Source organism: Cololabis saira, chromosome 3, assembly GCF_033807715.1.
Source record: "Cololabis saira isolate AMF1-May2022 chromosome 3, fColSai1.1, whole genome shotgun sequence".
In the NCBI taxonomy this organism is placed as follows: Eukaryota; Metazoa; Chordata; class Actinopteri; order Beloniformes; family Belonidae; genus Cololabis; species Cololabis saira.
Genome location: NC_084589.1, coordinates 34,834,159 through 34,853,219, shown reverse-complemented (window position 1 = coordinate 34,853,219; position 19,061 = coordinate 34,834,159). Strand labels below are relative to the sequence as shown.

The window sequence follows — 19,061 nt, the reverse complement described above, 5'->3', positions numbered from 1 at the left end:
TCAGTCAGTCAGACAAAGAAAATCATTAAAAAAAGCTGACAGTTAAAAGTAAAGCAGTGTAACATCACCAACAGCATCTGTGTCAATGCAACAAAATGCAACATTAGTTTCAGCTGAATAACGTTCATGTTAACTGTAGGAAGGAAGTGAGAACTTTTAAGGACTCATAGCGGTTCTACTACCTAGTTAGATCGGCTGTTTCAATTCACAGATTTAGTTCACGCCCATAGAATATATTATCATGATTCCTCTTTCATTTATTTAGGAGGCAATAACAATAAATAATATCAAGAAACTTATCATAAAGCGTGGCAAGTCATCCTGTTTATTTTCTTCTTTGATAAAATCAATTAATCTGGTAATCAGGGGTCAGTACCAATGGGCCCAAGAGGAACTGCCTGTACACACCACTGGATAGCCATACAATCAGAGAAACCAAGCGCGTGATAGAGACAGTGTGACAACCAGACTAGCTTCAACTAAACACACCCAGTGGAGCAGAAACAAAGGTGAATGATTGTTGTTGGTTTTGCACAGACAAAATTGTTAATCCAAAGTTTTATGAGCAGTATCCTACAGCTGTGGTTGTTTTGAGTAGTAGTTCTTGGGCTTGTCTGTATGAGTCATTGCACAAAGCCCTCCTTGCTGGGATTGCTGTACCGGTGGAAACGGCCCATTTCACAAGAGGAAATGTTTATGAAGTGAATTGGTGTGGCTGGCTAGTCTACTTAACATAGATAAATAATCTCTGCCTCTTATTTAAATAGTCTCTGACTCCACAAAAATAACCAACATGCACAAGTGAACACTTATAAACTGATAAAAAAAGATCAGTGTAATAGCAGCTAACTCTTACTCCACAAGTAAAACAAAGTTTTGTGGTTAAATGTGAAGAGATTTTATATATATATATATATGTGTATACTGTGTATACATTTTTTTTTATTCCAATGAGGGATAAAGGTTTATTAACTGTCACAATCTTTGTGTTTATCTATTTGTGTTAACAGGCAACAAAGTCTGCATTTGTAGGTCAGAGAGGTTTGGTGCTGTGGTTGGCCATTTTCCATACCTTTAAAGCAACTTTACTTTGAAAAATCCTTTTTGATTTCTGTGAAAAAGGTGCCCTTCAAGCCACTGTTTGGATTGGAAGAGAACATGCACTCAAGAAAGTAAATGGTTAAGGTTAGGTATGTTAGGTATGAGAAAAAAAACATGGGTAACGTTAGGTAAACCTCACTGCTTTCATTAAATAGGTCATTTATGATTTAAGCAAATAAGCAAGTGTCAGGTTTACTGACAGTAACTGTGTAACCTGACAGCTCATAATTATGGCCAATTTGTGGCTGTATATCCAACTTTGTCTGTTTTTAACCGAAAAAGGCAAAATATTCAGAAGAGAAAATGCTAGAAGTTTACTCGCTCCAAAAGAGAGCACACACAGCTCAAAAGACAAAGATTGTGTGCTCTGGTAACATCAATACATTGGTATATCTTTACATAACCTCTGTCTAAAACACGTAATCCTGTTGGAAACAAACTAAATGTCCCACTGAAATGCATCACTGACATCATGCTGGGTAGTATGGAAAAAACAAGAAAAACTACTATTTCTTGTTTGCCATGTGGAAAAGATGCCTGATACATTTCAGTATTATGACCTCTTGGTGTCATTGGTAAATGCAAAGGGGGAAGCAGTCATAGTGCTGCAGTAGTTGGGTGCGTGTGATACCTGTGTTCGGCTGGCCTTGCTGGCCCTGTCGGGCTGACTCTGAGCCGTCCTGCGACTGCACCTCGATCAGGTAGGACGCTTTCTGCTCGCGGTCAAATGAGGCGCGAGTGAAGATGACGCCGCTGTGCGAGTCGATGCTGAAGAACTGAGAATCCCCGCTCGCATCCTTCAGGATCACATAGTGGATCTGAGGAAGTAGGGAGCAGAAGCTGAGGAAGAGGAGAAAGAAAGGAAGATCCACGCCAGTAATAAGTGCAGCGCTTTCTCACCATCCCGTGCGGACCAGAGTCCAGGTCTGTGGCCGACACCTGCACCACCGACGTGCCGATCTGCGCTCCTTCAGGAACCGTGGCCTCGTAAGTGGATGACAGGAAGAAAGGAACATTGTCGTTGACGTCTAAAGACAGAAGAGGAAAGGCAGAGCATCAGTCGTATCATCTTTTATTTTCTTAAATGCCATCATTCTTGTCTTCATGATTTTTGAAACATTTGCTCTAGAAAAGTAAATTAAATCGCAAAAATTGTCTCTGAAGAAACAAAAGGAGAGAATTAAAAAAAAGTCTGAAATCCATCAGAAAGTGAAGATGGACCGTATCTGCCCGCGCTAATGAAAATTGAGTTATTAGTGAGGAATTATCCTCCGACGCCCAGAAGAGTCCACAAAGCTGCTTGTCAGTTCACTTTCAAGCGCTGCTAAGCCAATTACTGCATCCAGTGTGGGTTTGTTCAGAGCCAATCAACATCAGGAAGTGTTTTCTCCTGGTTCCTTCTCTCCACCCACCCACAGATGCTGATTAGAAAATGAGTCACCGTTAAAGTGACGAGTTGGCATAAAGGTCACCCCACAAGTTCCTGGCATTTTCTTTTTAATTATCATTATTTTTCCCAGAGACAGCCATTGATATCAGCTACACCTTGTCCACTCCTTTTCAGCACTGCTGCTCGTTATAAATTAATTTATGTTACTGATGCTTCTGCCTTGTCAGAGTGGAATTGTGACAATTTTCCATGCGCGCTAATATCCCAATAATTTCAGTCAAATCATTGAAGTAAAGACTGGTTCCCTTTCAATTGTCATATACTGGCACATCCTTCCTGCTCCTGTGATGGATTCAGGCACTAAATGAAGTAAATAATAGCAAAATCTTAGCGTAATACTAATGGAGGATATTCATTAACTTTGTCTTGTGTCATGTTGTCTTGAAATTAAGTGGAAATGTGCAAAATTGGATGTTTTTTCCCTTTTTTTCCCCTTCTCTACGCTGCTTCTTTTGTTTGCTTTGGGTGTTCCTTGCGCACACTCCTTCCTCGATCTTACCTGTGACGTTGACGTACACGGTGGTGAAGGATGCGAGTGGCACAGCGGCAACGTTCTGCACTCGAACTCTCAGTGTGAAGAAGCGCGTTGTCTCATAGTCAAGGTTCTCAGCTACCAGGATTGATGCTGAACCATCTGCCCGGTTTGGTTTGATGTAGAAGCGCACTGGCATGTTGGTCTCAGGTACCTGACCTTCCTCCAGGTTGTAGGTCACCCGCGGGTCACCAAGGGGAGATGTGGCCTTGACAGTCTGAATGGACATGGAGAAAAATAATTATAAGGTAAATGATCAATGGTTTATACTTATATATGTGTTTCTTCTTTCCACAGAAACACTCAGAAACACATGCAGCACGTGGTGCTTTTGTCTCTGCAGTCCCATGAGCGTACTGTGAGTAAGTCCAAGGAGACGTTGATCAACCAAATCTTTATTCCTCCAGCTGGAATACAACCACTCTTTCAACATGATGGTAAACAGGCCAAGTGTTTCTTTTATATGAGACATTCAAAAACAAACATTTGAACGCTCAACTGCCTCAGCAAGTTTGCTTGCTTATCTCTGAGCTTCCAAGGCAATGTTAATTTGTTTTTTTTCCCCCTCATCCCCACATTTCTTTCCCACAGAGACGCTTTAAATATTTTTAGAGCAGAAATAAAGCAAAGGAGAACAGGTGACACAGCATTAAAGCAGCTTTAAAACAGTTTGGGGAAGAAAATGGGTTTCCTTGGCTCCTCCTGGTACTTTTAATCCTTACCGAGAAAAACAGCCTAAAATAACTACGAGGACTCTTAGTGAGCACTGACGCGAGGCAATCTCTACCATGCAAATATGATTTATGCCCAAAGTCTGTTCGTTTGACAAGTGCTGCGCTCTGTCTGATGCTCAAGCACAGCCTGATTCCTGATAATGACATGGTTGGCATGGTTGAAAGAGGTGAGCTTGGGCGCAATAAGGTTGCATCATATGCAGATGACGTTTATGTTTCCTCGACAGTGTGGTCGCAATGGTTCCCGGTGACAATCATTTACCAACATGGCAGCATAATCCAAAAATCAAAAAACGTGAAAGGGCTTTATTTCACAAGAAAAACAAAAAACAAAACAACAAAAAATGAATGTCGATAATGGCAGATTTTCTCCGTTGTGCTCCATTATGCTGGTTCTTACTGTATGAGTAATCAAACAGGCTCTTAAAGCAATGTGACAAAGTCCGTACAAGCAGCAAAAAGGCTCCAGCATAACTGAGACTGGAGTAAGGAGTTTGGGTCAGGTGTAGGGGTGGGCAAAAATATCGATATGGCAATATATCGCGATACTTTTCCAGCCGATTCAATATCGATATTCAAAATTTGAATATCGATTTTTTTTCTTTTTATTTATTTATTTTTTTAATCCCCGATCTTTTTCCCATTATATCACCCAGTGCTCCTACCTAAGTGACAGTCCTGGGCATTGCCACTCTCTACCAACCCTGGGAGGGCCCTGCACTGAGCTCCGGTTTTATTTCACGTTTTATTTCATTTTATAATTTATTTTTTATATAACACAATTGCCTGTCCTTAAAAAATGAAAAATAATGGACAGAGGTTTATTTATTTATGGATTTATATATATACTGACTGATCACTGTGCCTGTCCTTGGTTTTAGTACCCATCTTTCTTGTGTTTATTATCATTTGCCACATAATTAAAGCAACCTCATACTAAATTTTATGTTAATTTCATATGATGTAAATAATATGAAAAACATATACATACAAATATGTTGTAACTTTAGCTTGTGTAGTTATAATATAAACATTGTTTTGACTCAGTTTGTCCCATGAATTGTCACTATAATCTAATGAACGTGCAACTCGGATTTTAAGATCCATCACTATCATCTGATGTACATACAACTTGGATTTTAAGATGTGTAATGCATTTTTAAATTTTTCGGTGAACTATGTAGAATATAATAATCGGGATATCGCATAATCGGGATATCGCAATGTGTATCGTATCGTGGCTCAAGTATCGTGATGCGTATCGTATCGTGAGGTCCTTCCCAATACCCACCCCTAGTCAGGTGGTTGCAATGAAGTTGTAGTTTCTGTAGTTAGTGACGTTGCTCAATACAAGAGCTTCACTTCGGATGAACATACACTCGCCAGCCACTTTCTCAAGTACAGCTGGTACACCTAATAAAGTGGTGAGTTAGGTATACCAGCCGTACCTTACTAAAGTTCCTGGTGAGTAAATAGTGGACAGTTTAGAGAGAATAAATGATGTCTCTGTGAATGCCACTGAATGGCTCAGCTCTTCTAATATCTACATATTCCTTTTTAAGCTTCAAGACATAATCTCTCAAGTACAAATGCCAATATAATATAATGCTAATGATCAACCCAAAGAGAACTGTATGAGTTCATGTGGACATCATGTCATCACACAGCTGCTGGTGTCGACAGTGAGGTTGTTCATCTTTGCAACTGCTCCAACAGCCTCCAGACCCATAAACAATAACGCTCACCAGAAAAATGACACTCTCTAATACACAACTACATTTCATAGAAAGCAGCGTTTTAACGGCCAGAGGAGCAGTTAAACTCTTTCATTTCCTTCTTTGGAAATGACACACTTGAAGAAAAAACGCAGTACTTATGCAACATGCCTAAAAAGGCTTCAGTTTCTTCTTTGTTGATACTTTTCTTCACTTGATTTATTTTTCCTTTCTTTTTTCATTTTATTTTGAAAGGATGAATATGGATCTGTGTGTGTGTGTGTGTGTGTGTGTGTGTGTGTGTGTGTGTGTGTGTGTGTGTGTTCGTGTCCCTGCACGATGTCTTGCACTAGGCATGAACCAGCAAAAGAGCTTTTAAGATGCATGTTATTTTCTTGGCAGTACATAAACCTGTCCTTAGAGAGAGAGAGAAGAGAGAGAGAGAGAGAGAGAGAGAGAGAGAGAGAGAGAGAGAGAGAGAGAGAGAGAGAGAGAGAGAGAGAGAGAGAGAGAGAGAGAGAGAGAGAGAGAGAGAGAGACAGAGACACACAGAGAGAGACTTAGAGAAAGAGAGTATGAATGTGTGTACATGTGCTTGTATTACTCATATAGGTCGATCCAGGTCATATCTCTTACTCTAAAATGTGTTGGCATCGGTGAACCGTGAAAGATACAATCCTTATCTGGAAAGATTGGAAGAGTGTTGTCCTGAAGGACAAGGATCTTAAAAGCTCCATGCTCTTTCACAATGACACACACACACTCCGGGTTCTCTCCGGGTACTCCGGCTTCCTCCCACAGTCCAAAAACATGTACGTCTTGGCTGATTAACAATTCTGAATAGCCCATAGGTGTGTGTGAGCGTGAATGGTGAAGGGCATCTGGTGTGAAATCAGGCCAAATTGATGTGAAGACTATGATCCACTGTGGCGACCCCTCTGCTCATCGGGATTAAGCCAAAATGGTTGAGGCAACTCTACAGAAGGTGACTTTTCTTCATTTTTGTACCACATCAGACACATGAGAACTGTTTGTCACCTAAATGCAGGGGGTCATTTCTGATGCCGCCAGTGAAAGGACATCTGAAACAAGAGGTCCCGCTCGGACGCAGCTCCTCTTCTGCTTTGGATCCTGCAGCAGGTGCAACCCCTGCATGCAGCTAGCAAAGTGATGAGAGGTCCCAACAGAGCTCAGCTAGACTACTTTCAGTTCTGGCAGCACTTACGGATGCTGTTTGGGATGTTATTTTTGTACCAACACTTGAAATACGGATGATTGGAAGGATCTGATAACAATAATGTAAATCAATATTAATTATTGACATAGGTTAGCATAAGCTAAGCCAGTGAAGCTAAAATCGCTAAGTTGTGATGACTGAACTAAGTTGAGTCTGTTCCAGCTGCCCTTCAGGCCTGCTCGATTTGTTTATCTGCAACATGTAGCAGTAAGACGGGGAAAGAGAGTGCGTAGGTACTCTTCACGCAACCTATGGGTAAAGTGACAGGGGGGTTTGTTTAGTTATTCTAATACAGCCTATGAGAATCTCTGAGGATCAAACAGAACGTCTTCTGAGCAGTAGAAAATCAAAGCTGTTTCTAAATACTAAGTACAGCAAGATTGGGTTTGTGTACTTGGTAGTTCATTCATGGCAAGTTCGACTCAGGAGAACATACTTTGAAGGCCGTGAGGATGCAGTAAAAACTTTCTGCTATTGGAAAAATTCTGTCGTTGAGGACATTACAGCAGCTAGTAGATCTTCACATCTTCAAATAAAAGCTTTAGACATTTGAAAACAGGTTATATCTTTATGAATTGACCACAAACTTAGTTAGAAGTTACAATAACTAAATGCTTGCATGAAAATCTTAAAACTACATTCTGTTACACAACAACAGTAGTATTTTGAAGTTTAAAATTACCATCGTGAGCTTTCTCATCCACCGTTACAGCTGATCATTAAGGCATTTAGCTTTTAGTGCTCACTTGCCTAGGAAGTAGTGATGTTCGATACCACCCATTTCCTTTCCGATCCAATATTGAGTAAAATTCAGGCTGGTATCGGCGATATCGATTCGATAGATTGTCCAAATACACTTAATGTGCCCGGTAAATCAAAACAAATTGGTATATTTTAGATAGCTTAAGAATGCAAGACATCAGAGTCACTTATTTAGCTACTTATTTTAAAGTCAGAAGCATACTGAGGTAGCAGCCTGATTCACAATATAGCCGAGCTATTACAACAACAGAAAAACCAGTGTTTTAAAAAGGTTTTTCCATCACTAAAAAAAGATCCTAAGTAAAGTAGTAAAACCATTCAAATAAATAAGAGAATAATAAACAAAAATAAGAACTACTATAAAAATTTAAAAAGTAGTTCCTACCAGCAGCGTGTCATTTAGACAAAATCTGAATTGTTTAGTTACCTTCCACTGTATTCCTGTTAATGATATACATTACCACAAATGACTGAAGTATCAAAAGTATCAATATTTTCATTTGAGAATTGATTTTAGAGCATACATATGTGGTATCGGCAGTATCGATATTTCAGTATTGATCAGCACATCACTACTATGCAGCATTACCAAGGACGGTGGAGGGGCAGGCAGTGACACCATGAGCTGTCTCAGCAAGGACAGAAGCTGAAACTGACACTGTACAAAAGCTGTCTTCTGTCCATACTGCTATGTACCTCTGAAAGTTGATGAATTAGGAAAATAAATCCTAAAAAGCCATGGAACTTCAACATAAAAAAACCTAACAAACAAAATTTCAATTTCGGCTCAAAAGGTGGTGTGGGGAGACTAGGACTTCAGTCCCCCAACTACCGTCATTGGACAGGTAGTTGGCTTAGTGAAAAAAAGAGCAAAGCAAGAACAGGTGGCATCCACCACTGGAGAGTGAGCTGAACAGTGCACCAGTCCTTTGTTGCTGCCGTGCATGCAAAATGTTTCAGTGTTAATGTATCTGCAAATGTCAATCTGACATTGAATGTCTTTTGGAAAGTGACCACTACAATTTCCCTAAGTACAGTCAACGAAAAATCATTTGAGCCCCTCGGCCAAGGACAAGCTGATAGCCTAAGTTTTCACAAACAATACAAAGAAGGAGAAACTGTTAGCGAAGCTCAGTTCAACGAGAAAAACAAGACCTCTGTACAACTCCAGATGTGGCTGACATTTCCTTCAGAGTTAAAATGCCATTTCCTGAGTGACAAACGCTGTCTCCCACTTGAAAACACCAAAACCCACTCTGCTGTCACTCTCACAGTGACAGCATTGTGCCCCAGCGAGCCACTTAGCATACTGGCAAACAAACAAATAAACAAACAAAATGACCACAGTGACTCTTGATAATATTCAAGCAAACTTCAGAATGGCAGAAATATAACAAAATTGCATTTCTAAACAGTCAGATTGTCTAAATCGCCACCACCAGTTAGTGCATGCTGATATACAACATGAACCACTTTTTAAATAATGAGTATCTACATTTGATTTTCTTTTTATTTTATTCCTATTATTATTTACAACCTTTCACAATCTCCTCTATTATTTTCTCATTGGGTTTTTGCATAATCTGCTAAAATTGCATTTTAATTTGAATAATGCTTAAGTATTAGCCGTCTAGTTTCCAGGTGAGGAGTCATGTCGGGACATGTTAGAGCGGCGTCACGCAGCCCTGCAGCTCTGCAGCTCTGCAGCGGGCCGGGGCAGCGGAGCGCATGGAATCACCGCTAATGAGAAATCATCTCATTAGACGCCACTGCAGCGTTCTGAGCAGAACAATGTCTGCTGTCTTCTCCCACACAGATTAATGCCTGTGGAGATATGGCGAGAAATTGCTCTCAACTGGTGCGGCTGGTGCTGGGACTGATTCAGCAGCTGGAGTACAAACCATCCCGTTAGTTTCAACTAGTAACTGGGATTATTAACTTAGATCCATTCATTATTATTATTATTATTAATTTCAAAGATAAACATAAATACATACATACATATATAACTTTAATGTGATGATTGTGATTTTAGAGGCTGTTTTACTTTGACTTTGTAAATGTACGTATATATTGCACACACATGTCTACATAAGTCACGTATAGGATGTTTCGGAGTATTTACTTATGAAATATCAACATAGGGTGGGTTTCTGTTCTTGGCAGTTTTAAGGGCCCTCAAACATGTCACGTCTCACCATTATCAGGAACAGAGGACTATTGGGAACTTGGGAAGCATCTGCCTTGGGTAAGGTACTTCAGCGTACCAAAATATGGCTAGGTGGGGGTGGTTGAATCGTGCTGATGGGGGTATTCTGTGCTCAGGAAATGACACAGTTCACCTGTCTCAATTTGCTCCCTTTCGAGTATGAGTCATCTTTTCTCGTTCATTGCCACCTCTGTGGTGCATGTCAGTTCTTACCGGATCTGCCACTGTAAAGATGACACGATGCCCGAGGGACAAGGAGGAGGTTGGCCGTGTTACAATTCCAGCTACATAGATATTTACCCCAGACCCCACCTAATGGAAACCATGGTGGAACATTGGTTACCTATCAGTACTTAGTCTTCAACGTCATACCTGATTGTTTGAATTTGCAAGGTATGAAGGCAAAACTAGAGGTGGATCAAATCTGACACACCAAGTAAACACAGAGCCAAATAAAGGTGTCTGAGTGTAAGGGACAATTATTCCAACAGATTACTCTCTATGCAGATTAAATACAAGGATTAAAAGTATTAAAAACCATAAACACTTCTGCCTCTGAACTAATTCTACAATACCACCTCTTTAGTTGGTCGGTTTGAATGAACAAAGTTCGACATCAGCGGGTTCATGATGATATCTTTCTTTCTTCCCCCTGCATTATGACATTGCCGTTGTGTGAAAGAAAGCTTCAGATGTTATAGGGCCTAAATCCATCACTTGTTTTTTTTTCCTGTATTTGGGCAAGTTGAGTAAATGATTGTGATTTACTTGAAATTGAGCCAATTCACTATACTGGTTCAGTTTGTTGGAAAATGACAAAAAAAAATTTTTCACAATGAAAACCTAAACAACTGCCTCTGTGCTGATTTTTTACACAAAATTGTCATTAAAGAAAACAAAAGGCAGCATGTATTAGAACAGAAAAGGAGCCTTCTCTTATTTGAAATTAATTTGATCACTTGGGCTCAATTTCTGAGGGGTGTCTCTCGCCAATCAAATTAACACAACCTGTTCGAGGCAACTGCATTTTTCAAACTTTAGATCCCTCAAGTTTGACTATTAGACAGACTCTCATCAACAAAAACCACCCAAAGTAACTTTGGACTTTATAAGATCAAAACTATCTACCGCTACAGTGGACATCTTGGCAGAGATGACTTAAAGACCTTAACCTCTCTCTTTCCTCTTTCTTGTTGATTTACTGATGTGCTTTTTAGCTTTTTTTGTTCTTCTGGCCAGTTTTGATTTTCTTGTTCTCTTCTTTGTCTGGCCTCTGTTTAGTGTTTTTTTCTCTCTAAACTGCGCCTCCACCTCTTGCTGCCTTCCTTGATTGTTGACATTGGTATCTTGTCAGCCCCTTAGAGTATACGCTGTCCTGTTTTTCATCCCTTCCCTTGCAGTCTGTTTTCCTACCCTGTTGTGCTCAGTTTTCTTGTTTAGATTTCTTTGTCCTTTGTTTTTTTTTGTTCTTCTCTTTCGGCTATCCTGCACTGCACCACTTTTACTTTAACTAGTAGCACGGCTTTGTTTGCTACTCCTCCCCTCAGAACAGTAATTTGTAACCTCTTACACGAGTCCAAGTCCTGCCGGTGGCATTATATTATGTGGAAAGTTTCATAATTGGATGTTAGAACCTAACTTGCTCATTAAAATTTCCTAAGCTCATATATACTGAATGTGGAGGTCACAAACATTAAGTGCAACATTTTGTATTATATGCCCATTAAAGGGATAAAGTGTCACAGCTCCACCTGCCCAGTGATTGGATCAACCATGTGAAAACTTTGGCAATGACATTATGAAAAATGCAAAGACAATACTTTGACCCTCAAGAGAAGTTAGGCCCATGAGCAGAGATCAGTTCTCAGATATGTGCATGCCCATCTGAGGTTAGTCCTCTGTTTGATGTACAGACCTCCAGAAAACAGACAAAAAAAATAAAGATTTAAACAAAATGAAGAAAAGCAGAGTGTCTTCAATAATCACAGAAGACATAAATAGGATATGAAAGGAAACAGAAGGAAGTCAGCTGATGAGCAGACTGTTCTAACATGAGGGCGAGATGACTTCAGCTTATTGATATGGAGATTTAACACAGCAGCTTCCACCTCTGCAGCATCTCTCTTCCTCTAACTCATGATTAACAGACCTTATTAAGCTGCTAAATTTAAAACAACAGTTCCTCCTCAGTGCAATTAACGCGGCAGAGGAGATGAAGAACAAAGGAGGAAGAGGAGGAGGACTCATTTCAAACAGTGATTTGTATAAGTTGTCAGTTTTGGGAAGTTTGACTTATTAAGTGAACTTTCAAAAGAATTAATGCATTAAAAAAAACAATACTACCTCAACATTATGACACTATTTTAATTCTTCACACAGTTCTTGTGAGATGCTGAACCGCTGAGCCCATCGGTTTAGTGGTACATAGGTAAATATTCTGAAGTGACATATTTTTTTTAACCAGCATCTTAGGAAAATGATCAAATCTGTGATTTCTAGGTTCTGACATCATGAGCATCAGCGCATGGTTGGAGTCACATTTCAGATGTCCCTTTATTTATTAAAAAAATTAACATGGTGATTGTTTTTGTTTTTTAGAGATAGAAAATTCCAAAAACTGAACAGTTTTGTTTTTTTTAACATTTTCTTCCCCCTTTAATCTATCTGGTTTTCCGACATTCAAAGATTTGGAGTAGCTGGTTTTTCTTTTTTAAAAGGGTTATATACTGATATAAAATAAAAAATCTTTAATATTGTCTTTCACACATTCTAAATAATACTTTTTTGTATTGTTTATTTTTTCAAAATAGTTTTTATTGTTTAAATTTAAAATTAGTTTAACATTATCGTAAACTCGTCAAAAAAAAAAAAGAAAACGACAGCGTGAGACTTTGATTCTAAACTTCAGGTAACAATGTTTTGATTACATTTTAATTGTATTTTAATTGGGCAGCAGCTAACAGCTTTTTTCCTCCCTTCCATTTGCTTGATGTCGAGCTGAACTCCTGATTTTAATTAAAAAGAAACGAAAAAAACTTTTTTTTGCTAATTACATCAAGTTTATTTTTGGCTTCAGGAGGTGTAATGGTCCAGAAACAACACCTCACTCTCACATGGTCCACTAATACCTCCCAGCTAGTCAAGAAAGCACAACAAAGATCCTTCTTCCTGAGAGAGCTGAAACGGACTTCCCACAAAAACTGCTGCTTAACTTCTACGGGAGTACACTGGACTTCATCCTGACAAATGGTGCATCGGTGTGGTACAGTATGTCGGGACTGCTGCAGGGAGGAAAGCTCTGCAATGAGTGCACTGTTGCGCTGGGGCTCCCACATCTGGACTCCATCTATGCCCCCGGGTTGAAAAGAAGCCAGTCAGACAGGATCAGCAAGGACAGCACTGGACATCTTCCTTTGACCCGCGCTACCTGGCAAACGGTTCAAAACAATCAGAGCAGGAACCAACAGGCTCAGCAACAGCCTTGTTGGCCTCCATGACTCCAACTTCCACCACACTACACACATAACTGTAAACAGGGTGCATAAATACTCCGACACATCAACATACAAACGATATGCCCCCGAGGACACTTTCACTGGCTACAGACACTTTAAACTGGATACTGTACGGCTAACTTTTGCTAAGTTTACTTTCTTCCTTGCATACATTCATTTATTAGATTTATTTATTGCTTATACACTAAAGAAAAAGCCAAGTTGAATGTCATTGTACTACATACAGGACTGTCTCAGAAAATTAGAATATTGTGATACAATTCTTTATTTTCTGTAATGCAATTAAAAAAAACAAAAATGTCATACATTCTGGATTAATTACAAATCAACTGAAATATTGCAAGCCTTTTATTATTTTAATATTGCTGATTATGGTTTACAGTTTAAGATTAAGATTGCCAGAATATTCAAATTTTGAGATTGAGATAGGATATTTGAGTTTTCTTAAGCTGTAAGCCATGATCAGCAATATTAAAATAGTAAAAGGCTTGCAATATTTCAGTTGGTTTGTAATGAATCCAGAATGTATGACATTTTTGCATTACAGAAAATAAAAGGACTTTATAACAATATTCTAATTTTCTGAGACAGTCCTGTATAATGACAGTAAAGATAATTTACTTCCCCTTGCAAGTCAGGACGTAACATTCAAAAGTAATAATGGTTTTGAGGTAAAATGGGTGCAAGGTTAACGTACAATACTCCGGATAAGACAGATGTGCCTGCAAATCACCATCTGATGTCTACGTTGATACTATAATCATGTTTTTCTCCAAATGCCGCATTTTCACTTGTGTAGGGTCTTTCAAGTAAGAGTTTTACCTCCGATAAAATGTTTTACTTTGTTGTCTTGGTGTTTTTATTTGAGTAAAGAATCTGAAAACATCTTTCAGCTCTCTAATGTTATGGGCATACAGCCACGGAGAGGGTAGGCTGTTCTAAAAAGTTATATCACTATCCTCTGGGGGAAAAGTCTGCGTTGTCAACAAGTCCCATATTAAGACTAAAATCAACACTTTATGTTCTCCATTTGACTCCAATCCTCCCACTTTTTTCCCCTCTGCGCATCACACAGCCTCTGTCAGGTTAAACACAGTAATTAAACGTCTGTTTTTCGGAGGTGATGAGAGTCCATTGTGATGCAGCGACAGCAGGTGTAATTTTCTCCCTCGCTTCAATCATCTCTGACAGATGGATCTGTGGGTGGAACAACCTCCAATCATCATTACCATCATTTTCAGTAAAGAAAAAGAAGCAAGGTCTAAAAGTAGCATAGCAACACAACTAAAACACACACACACACACGCACACACTCTCACACCCCACAACTATTTGAAAACTGACTAACCTCCATGAAATCGAGCAGCTGGAGGGTGTAAACTCCTCCATATTCTTACCAACGGCTTAGGAAAAGAGAGTAAATTAGGATGGAGGGATCAAAAGAGGAAAAAAAAAATCACCAGAGGTCTACGAGAAATCTGTGTGTGCTGGTAGCGGTGAGTCAGGTGAGACAGACTCAGGGCGGGTTTCTTGTTAGCTTGGCAGAAAATGTTTGGAAGCTCAGCTAAACGTGCTGACACAGAGATGGAGGGAAAGACGGGGGGATGAATGAGAGGAAAAGGGAGGAGAGTGTGATGAAAAGGAAGAGAGCGTTTCTAGCCTCCTCAGGCTGCTCTGCACAGTCGTGGAGAAGGGGGCCAAAGAAAGCAGAGCTCTCTCCCTGCTGCAGGAGGACGACTCGGTTTAAACATTCCTCTCTTTTAACGCGTCTGCTTCCCTGCGATGTCGCTTCGGAGCTCCTTATAATGATCAGAGGAGCTTTCATTTCCTGATCAGCAACTTTTAAAAGCACACTAGGATAATTAAAGCCCTTTTGTAGAAGTGAAAGCCACCACAAAGGGGACTGGCCAGGAAAAGAAGAAGAGAGAAAAAAAGGCACTTTTGAGACACCTATTTTCGAGGAAAACCATTAACTCAATAACACCCAGCAAGTCAAATGTAACGATCAATAGTACAGGTTTTGTAATAATATTAAAAGTGTTAAATTGCCAAAAATACAATTATTCTGGCACAATGTTGTCCAAACAATGGAGGAAATTCTAAATCTGAGAATACCTAAAGATCCAAGGACTGTATATCTGGGACTTATGCCTGTTGAAGTCCCTGAAAAGAGAGACATCTACCTCTTCAAAATATTGACTGTTGCTGCTAAGAAGGCCCTGACAAGACTCTGGATGAGAAGCGATCCCCCAGGACTGAGACAATGGCTCGACATTGTTGAAGAAATATACGCCATGGAAAAATTGACTTTTTGTTTGAGAATTAGAGGAAGGGATTTTGCTCAAAAGTGGCAAAAATGGTCTACATTTAAGGTCAAATCCCAGCTATGCCCTTAAAGAAGGGAAAGAAAAGAATGTCAAAATATTACATCTCCCCCAGGTAGTTATGTTATGATTGTTACTATCATTTTTTATTTTTATTATTATAATTTTTTTCCCTTCTCTTTCCTTTCTGTGTAACTTGAAAAAGACAAAATAAAAAGTATAAAAAAAAAAAAAAAGTGTTAAATTGCAGGTTTTGGCTAATCTCTGTCCAGTGTTTTTCGGGTTGATAATTACTTGTGGCAAAGTTAGATAAATAACTGATAAACCCATCCATCCATCCATCCATCCAGGGTCCTTATGGAGCTTATCCCAGTTCTCTTTGAGCAAGAAGCAGGGCTACATTTTTTTATTTTTAAGTATTGGCCAAAATCAAATCCCCCATACTCAAAAAGAAATTTGAATATAAACATAATGGATACTATAGGACATCCTTTTGTCTGTTTCTGTTATTGTAAACCTGCAATTTTGTTTGTTTGTTTGTTTATGTATTTGAGCACATTGAGTCCATGCTCGTCGTGTGAAATGTGCTTTATAAATAAATTTGCCTTGCCTTGCCTATTGATTATTACATTTGAATTTGGGGGTGTTATTGAGTTAATGGTTTTCCTGGAAAATAAGTGTCTCAAACATGTAAATCGTGCCTCCTTAACCTGGAAACACAGAATGGGAGTGTGGTTGCCTCTCACTCACCACTATCTTGGCATCTCGCACTGTGTTTTCCGGCACAGTGACCCAGTACTCAGGCTGCTCCCACTGCGGCGGCTGGTTGTGGACGTTGGTGATGATGACGGTCAGTTCCACAGAGCTGCTGCGGTTCCCCCCGTCAGATGCCACGATCTGCTGGTTGATCCTGGATGTCTAAAGGGAGACGCGCAGAAAAGTCAAGATCGGCTTAAAGAGTGTTATCCGTCTGTGGTGTTTATTCAGAGCTGCTTCAAGTGTTGGTTTGGCTCTTTACACATTTCTACCCTTCTGAAGAGATTGTTTGCCTTTTTAATGGCTTTGTCAGTCAGATCTTAAATATCAAGCATTTCTTCAACATTAATCAAAGAAAAAGAAAAGTCAGAATGTTTTGGTTTGAGGAAAAGAGTCAAGAGAGAAAGTGGGTAGGGATAAATCTGCCTTTATTTAATTATTGACTGAAGGTCTCTTTAAAAGAAGCAGAAAAGACGAGCGGAGAGGACGTAACAGTGTTGGAAGAAAGGTTTGCATCATTCATGGCAGGCATTTGATTCATCTCATTGTGGATTTTTATTCTGACTTTGCCAAATTTTAGGAGGGAAAGACCCCCCCATGCACACACAGAGAACAGGTTTTGTGTTTTTAGGATAGAAACAGCAGAAAGCTCATAATCCTGGCTACGCCGTCGGGATCTGTACAACACTGGAAACAGGTACACAGGAAAATAGTTTGATCTGAAAAGCATGAAAGACTGCAGCAGTGAAACTATAATTTGAAGTAGGGGAACATTTTCAGACGGTTTTAAGCAGGATAAAGCATTAAATGTGAATATTAAGGACCATGGGATACTTAGTCATTTATGGATATTATGGCTGTGGACATGACAGAGGGACACACAACCGCTGATTGCGGCAACATTTTAAAATGCATTATGACTGGACAAACACTGAGTAGAAAATAAGCTGTTTCCCTGCACCGTGGGGTTCTACAAACGATGATCCAGCTCTCTGACGTCTGGAAAGTAACCTGCTTTAGAGGTAAACCAACTAGAGAGGGACACCACCACCGGCCCAGCAGCAACACCCACTTCAGGGGGGCTTAAAGGGGTTGAATAAAATCCTTAGGGGGATCCTGGTGAGGCTCTTTTGGGTGTGAGGGGACTGCTGCGATGCTGCTCACCTGTGAGATGGGATGGTTGACATAAACCCAGCCTGTGCTGGGGTTGATGTGCAGGTAAGCTGGATTTTGGTTGGACAGCGAGTAAGTGATGGCCGCGTTGCTTCCCTGGTCGTCGTCATGGGCCGCCGCTCGCAGGAAACTGGTCCCAACTGGGGTGTCCTCCCTCAGGAAGTCTGAGAGGAGCAAAGGATTAACGGTAAAAAGGAAAACAAGCTTCTACCCAGAATCCCAGTCGGACTGAAGCCTGCGGCGAATGCACGGAGGCTGGATTTCATTGAGTTTGACTGAAGGCGGTGTAACAGCGTGTTCTGTGATGGTAAGCAGATATTATAATATTGGGAAAACAGCATTGTGATGCGTCAGCAGTGTGTCACCTCGTTTTGTCATTTCTGGGTCTCACTCTGCAAAGTCAACATGCACATTTTTAAATTTATGAATATAACCTCCAATCCTGCTGACTGTGATGCACGTCAGCGCTGATCGGACAACAAAAACAATGAGCGGCGAGGAGGCGGTCTGCTGGTTTTCCCTCCCTAGTACTGCATTTCAAGTATTATGTCAATAATAATGTCCGTTTCCCATTCCTGGATGTCCGTGGGTGCATTTGTGCTGCGTCACAGATCTCAGATCCTGCTGGGCCTGATGGGTTTCACCCAAGCAACCAGGAGCAGCAGGCAAAGTGATCATGTCAGTTTAATATTACCCTTGAATGATCTGTTCTCGGATCAGCTTTTGTAAAACCGACCAAACAAGCACATTTTCAAAGCCAATAAAGTGGCTGAATGGCTACATAGCAAAGGAAGTTTAACCCAAGTGGAATAGCACATCTACATGCAACGCTTGACAGAAGTTTGCCTGCTGAGGCTTGTATTTTCCTTTTCATTGCAGATGTTGACTGCAGAACACCAACATTTTGCTTTTAAAAGAACACTAAATTTAATTTACTTTCATGTTTCACAGGCATCTGCAATTTGTTTCTGCTGCCAGAGGACACTGTTCTCTCCACAGTAAACAGACTTCTCTGCAGGAGGGAGGGGGTTCTCTGAATACGTTACAGCTAACAGAAAATAGAGTGAAAACCCCCACAAGCTGCTTGTCGTGTCGTTTCCTAAAGTCCAGAACCTTTGCGAGGCGTTGTATGTTGATAAAGACCGTAGGATGAATAAAAAGGAGGCTGAAGAAAGAGGTGTTTTCTGGTAGGAATGTCCCGTGAAAACAACATACATACAGAGTAACCAGCTGTGAATGAGTGCGTGTCCCAGAAACATTTCAATCTCACTCTTAAATAGTTAATGAGCCTCTGTGTATTTTCACTAATCACACGAGGAGAACTTCTGACACGATCCTAATCAAAACATATATTTGCGCAGATAGTAAACAAACACGGGCCCGTAGGGGCCGGCGGGGAACGTTTCATCAGTCTTAAGAGCTTTTCAGGATCACAAGGATGCAGATTTCAGCTTGAAAGTGACAATAAATGCAGTCAACATGTTTCCGCCACACTCAGGTTCCTGCCGATACACATGCAGGGCTTTTGGAGTCCATCCAGGTCGTGCAGAGGT

The 19,061-nt window shown here is 40.2% G+C and overlaps 1 protein-coding gene across 1 annotated transcript in view; it reads right to left on the bottom strand.

Annotated features, from left to right (window-relative positions):
- Positions 1-19,061, bottom strand: part of si:dkey-22o22.2 (neural-cadherin) — a gene marked incomplete at its 5' end in the record, with an annotated part of 158,590 nt that overhangs the window by 43,404 nt on the left and 96,125 nt on the right. Inside the window, 5 exons of the mRNA XM_061717353.1 lie at positions 1,733-1,919; positions 2,002-2,129; positions 3,051-3,300; positions 16,330-16,497; positions 17,500-17,672. Coding sequence (XP_061573337.1) covers positions 1,733-1,919; positions 2,002-2,129; positions 3,051-3,300; positions 16,330-16,497; positions 17,500-17,672 — 906 coding nt within the window. The remainder of the gene's footprint in view (positions 1-1,732; positions 1,920-2,001; positions 2,130-3,050; positions 3,301-16,329; positions 16,498-17,499; positions 17,673-19,061) is intronic.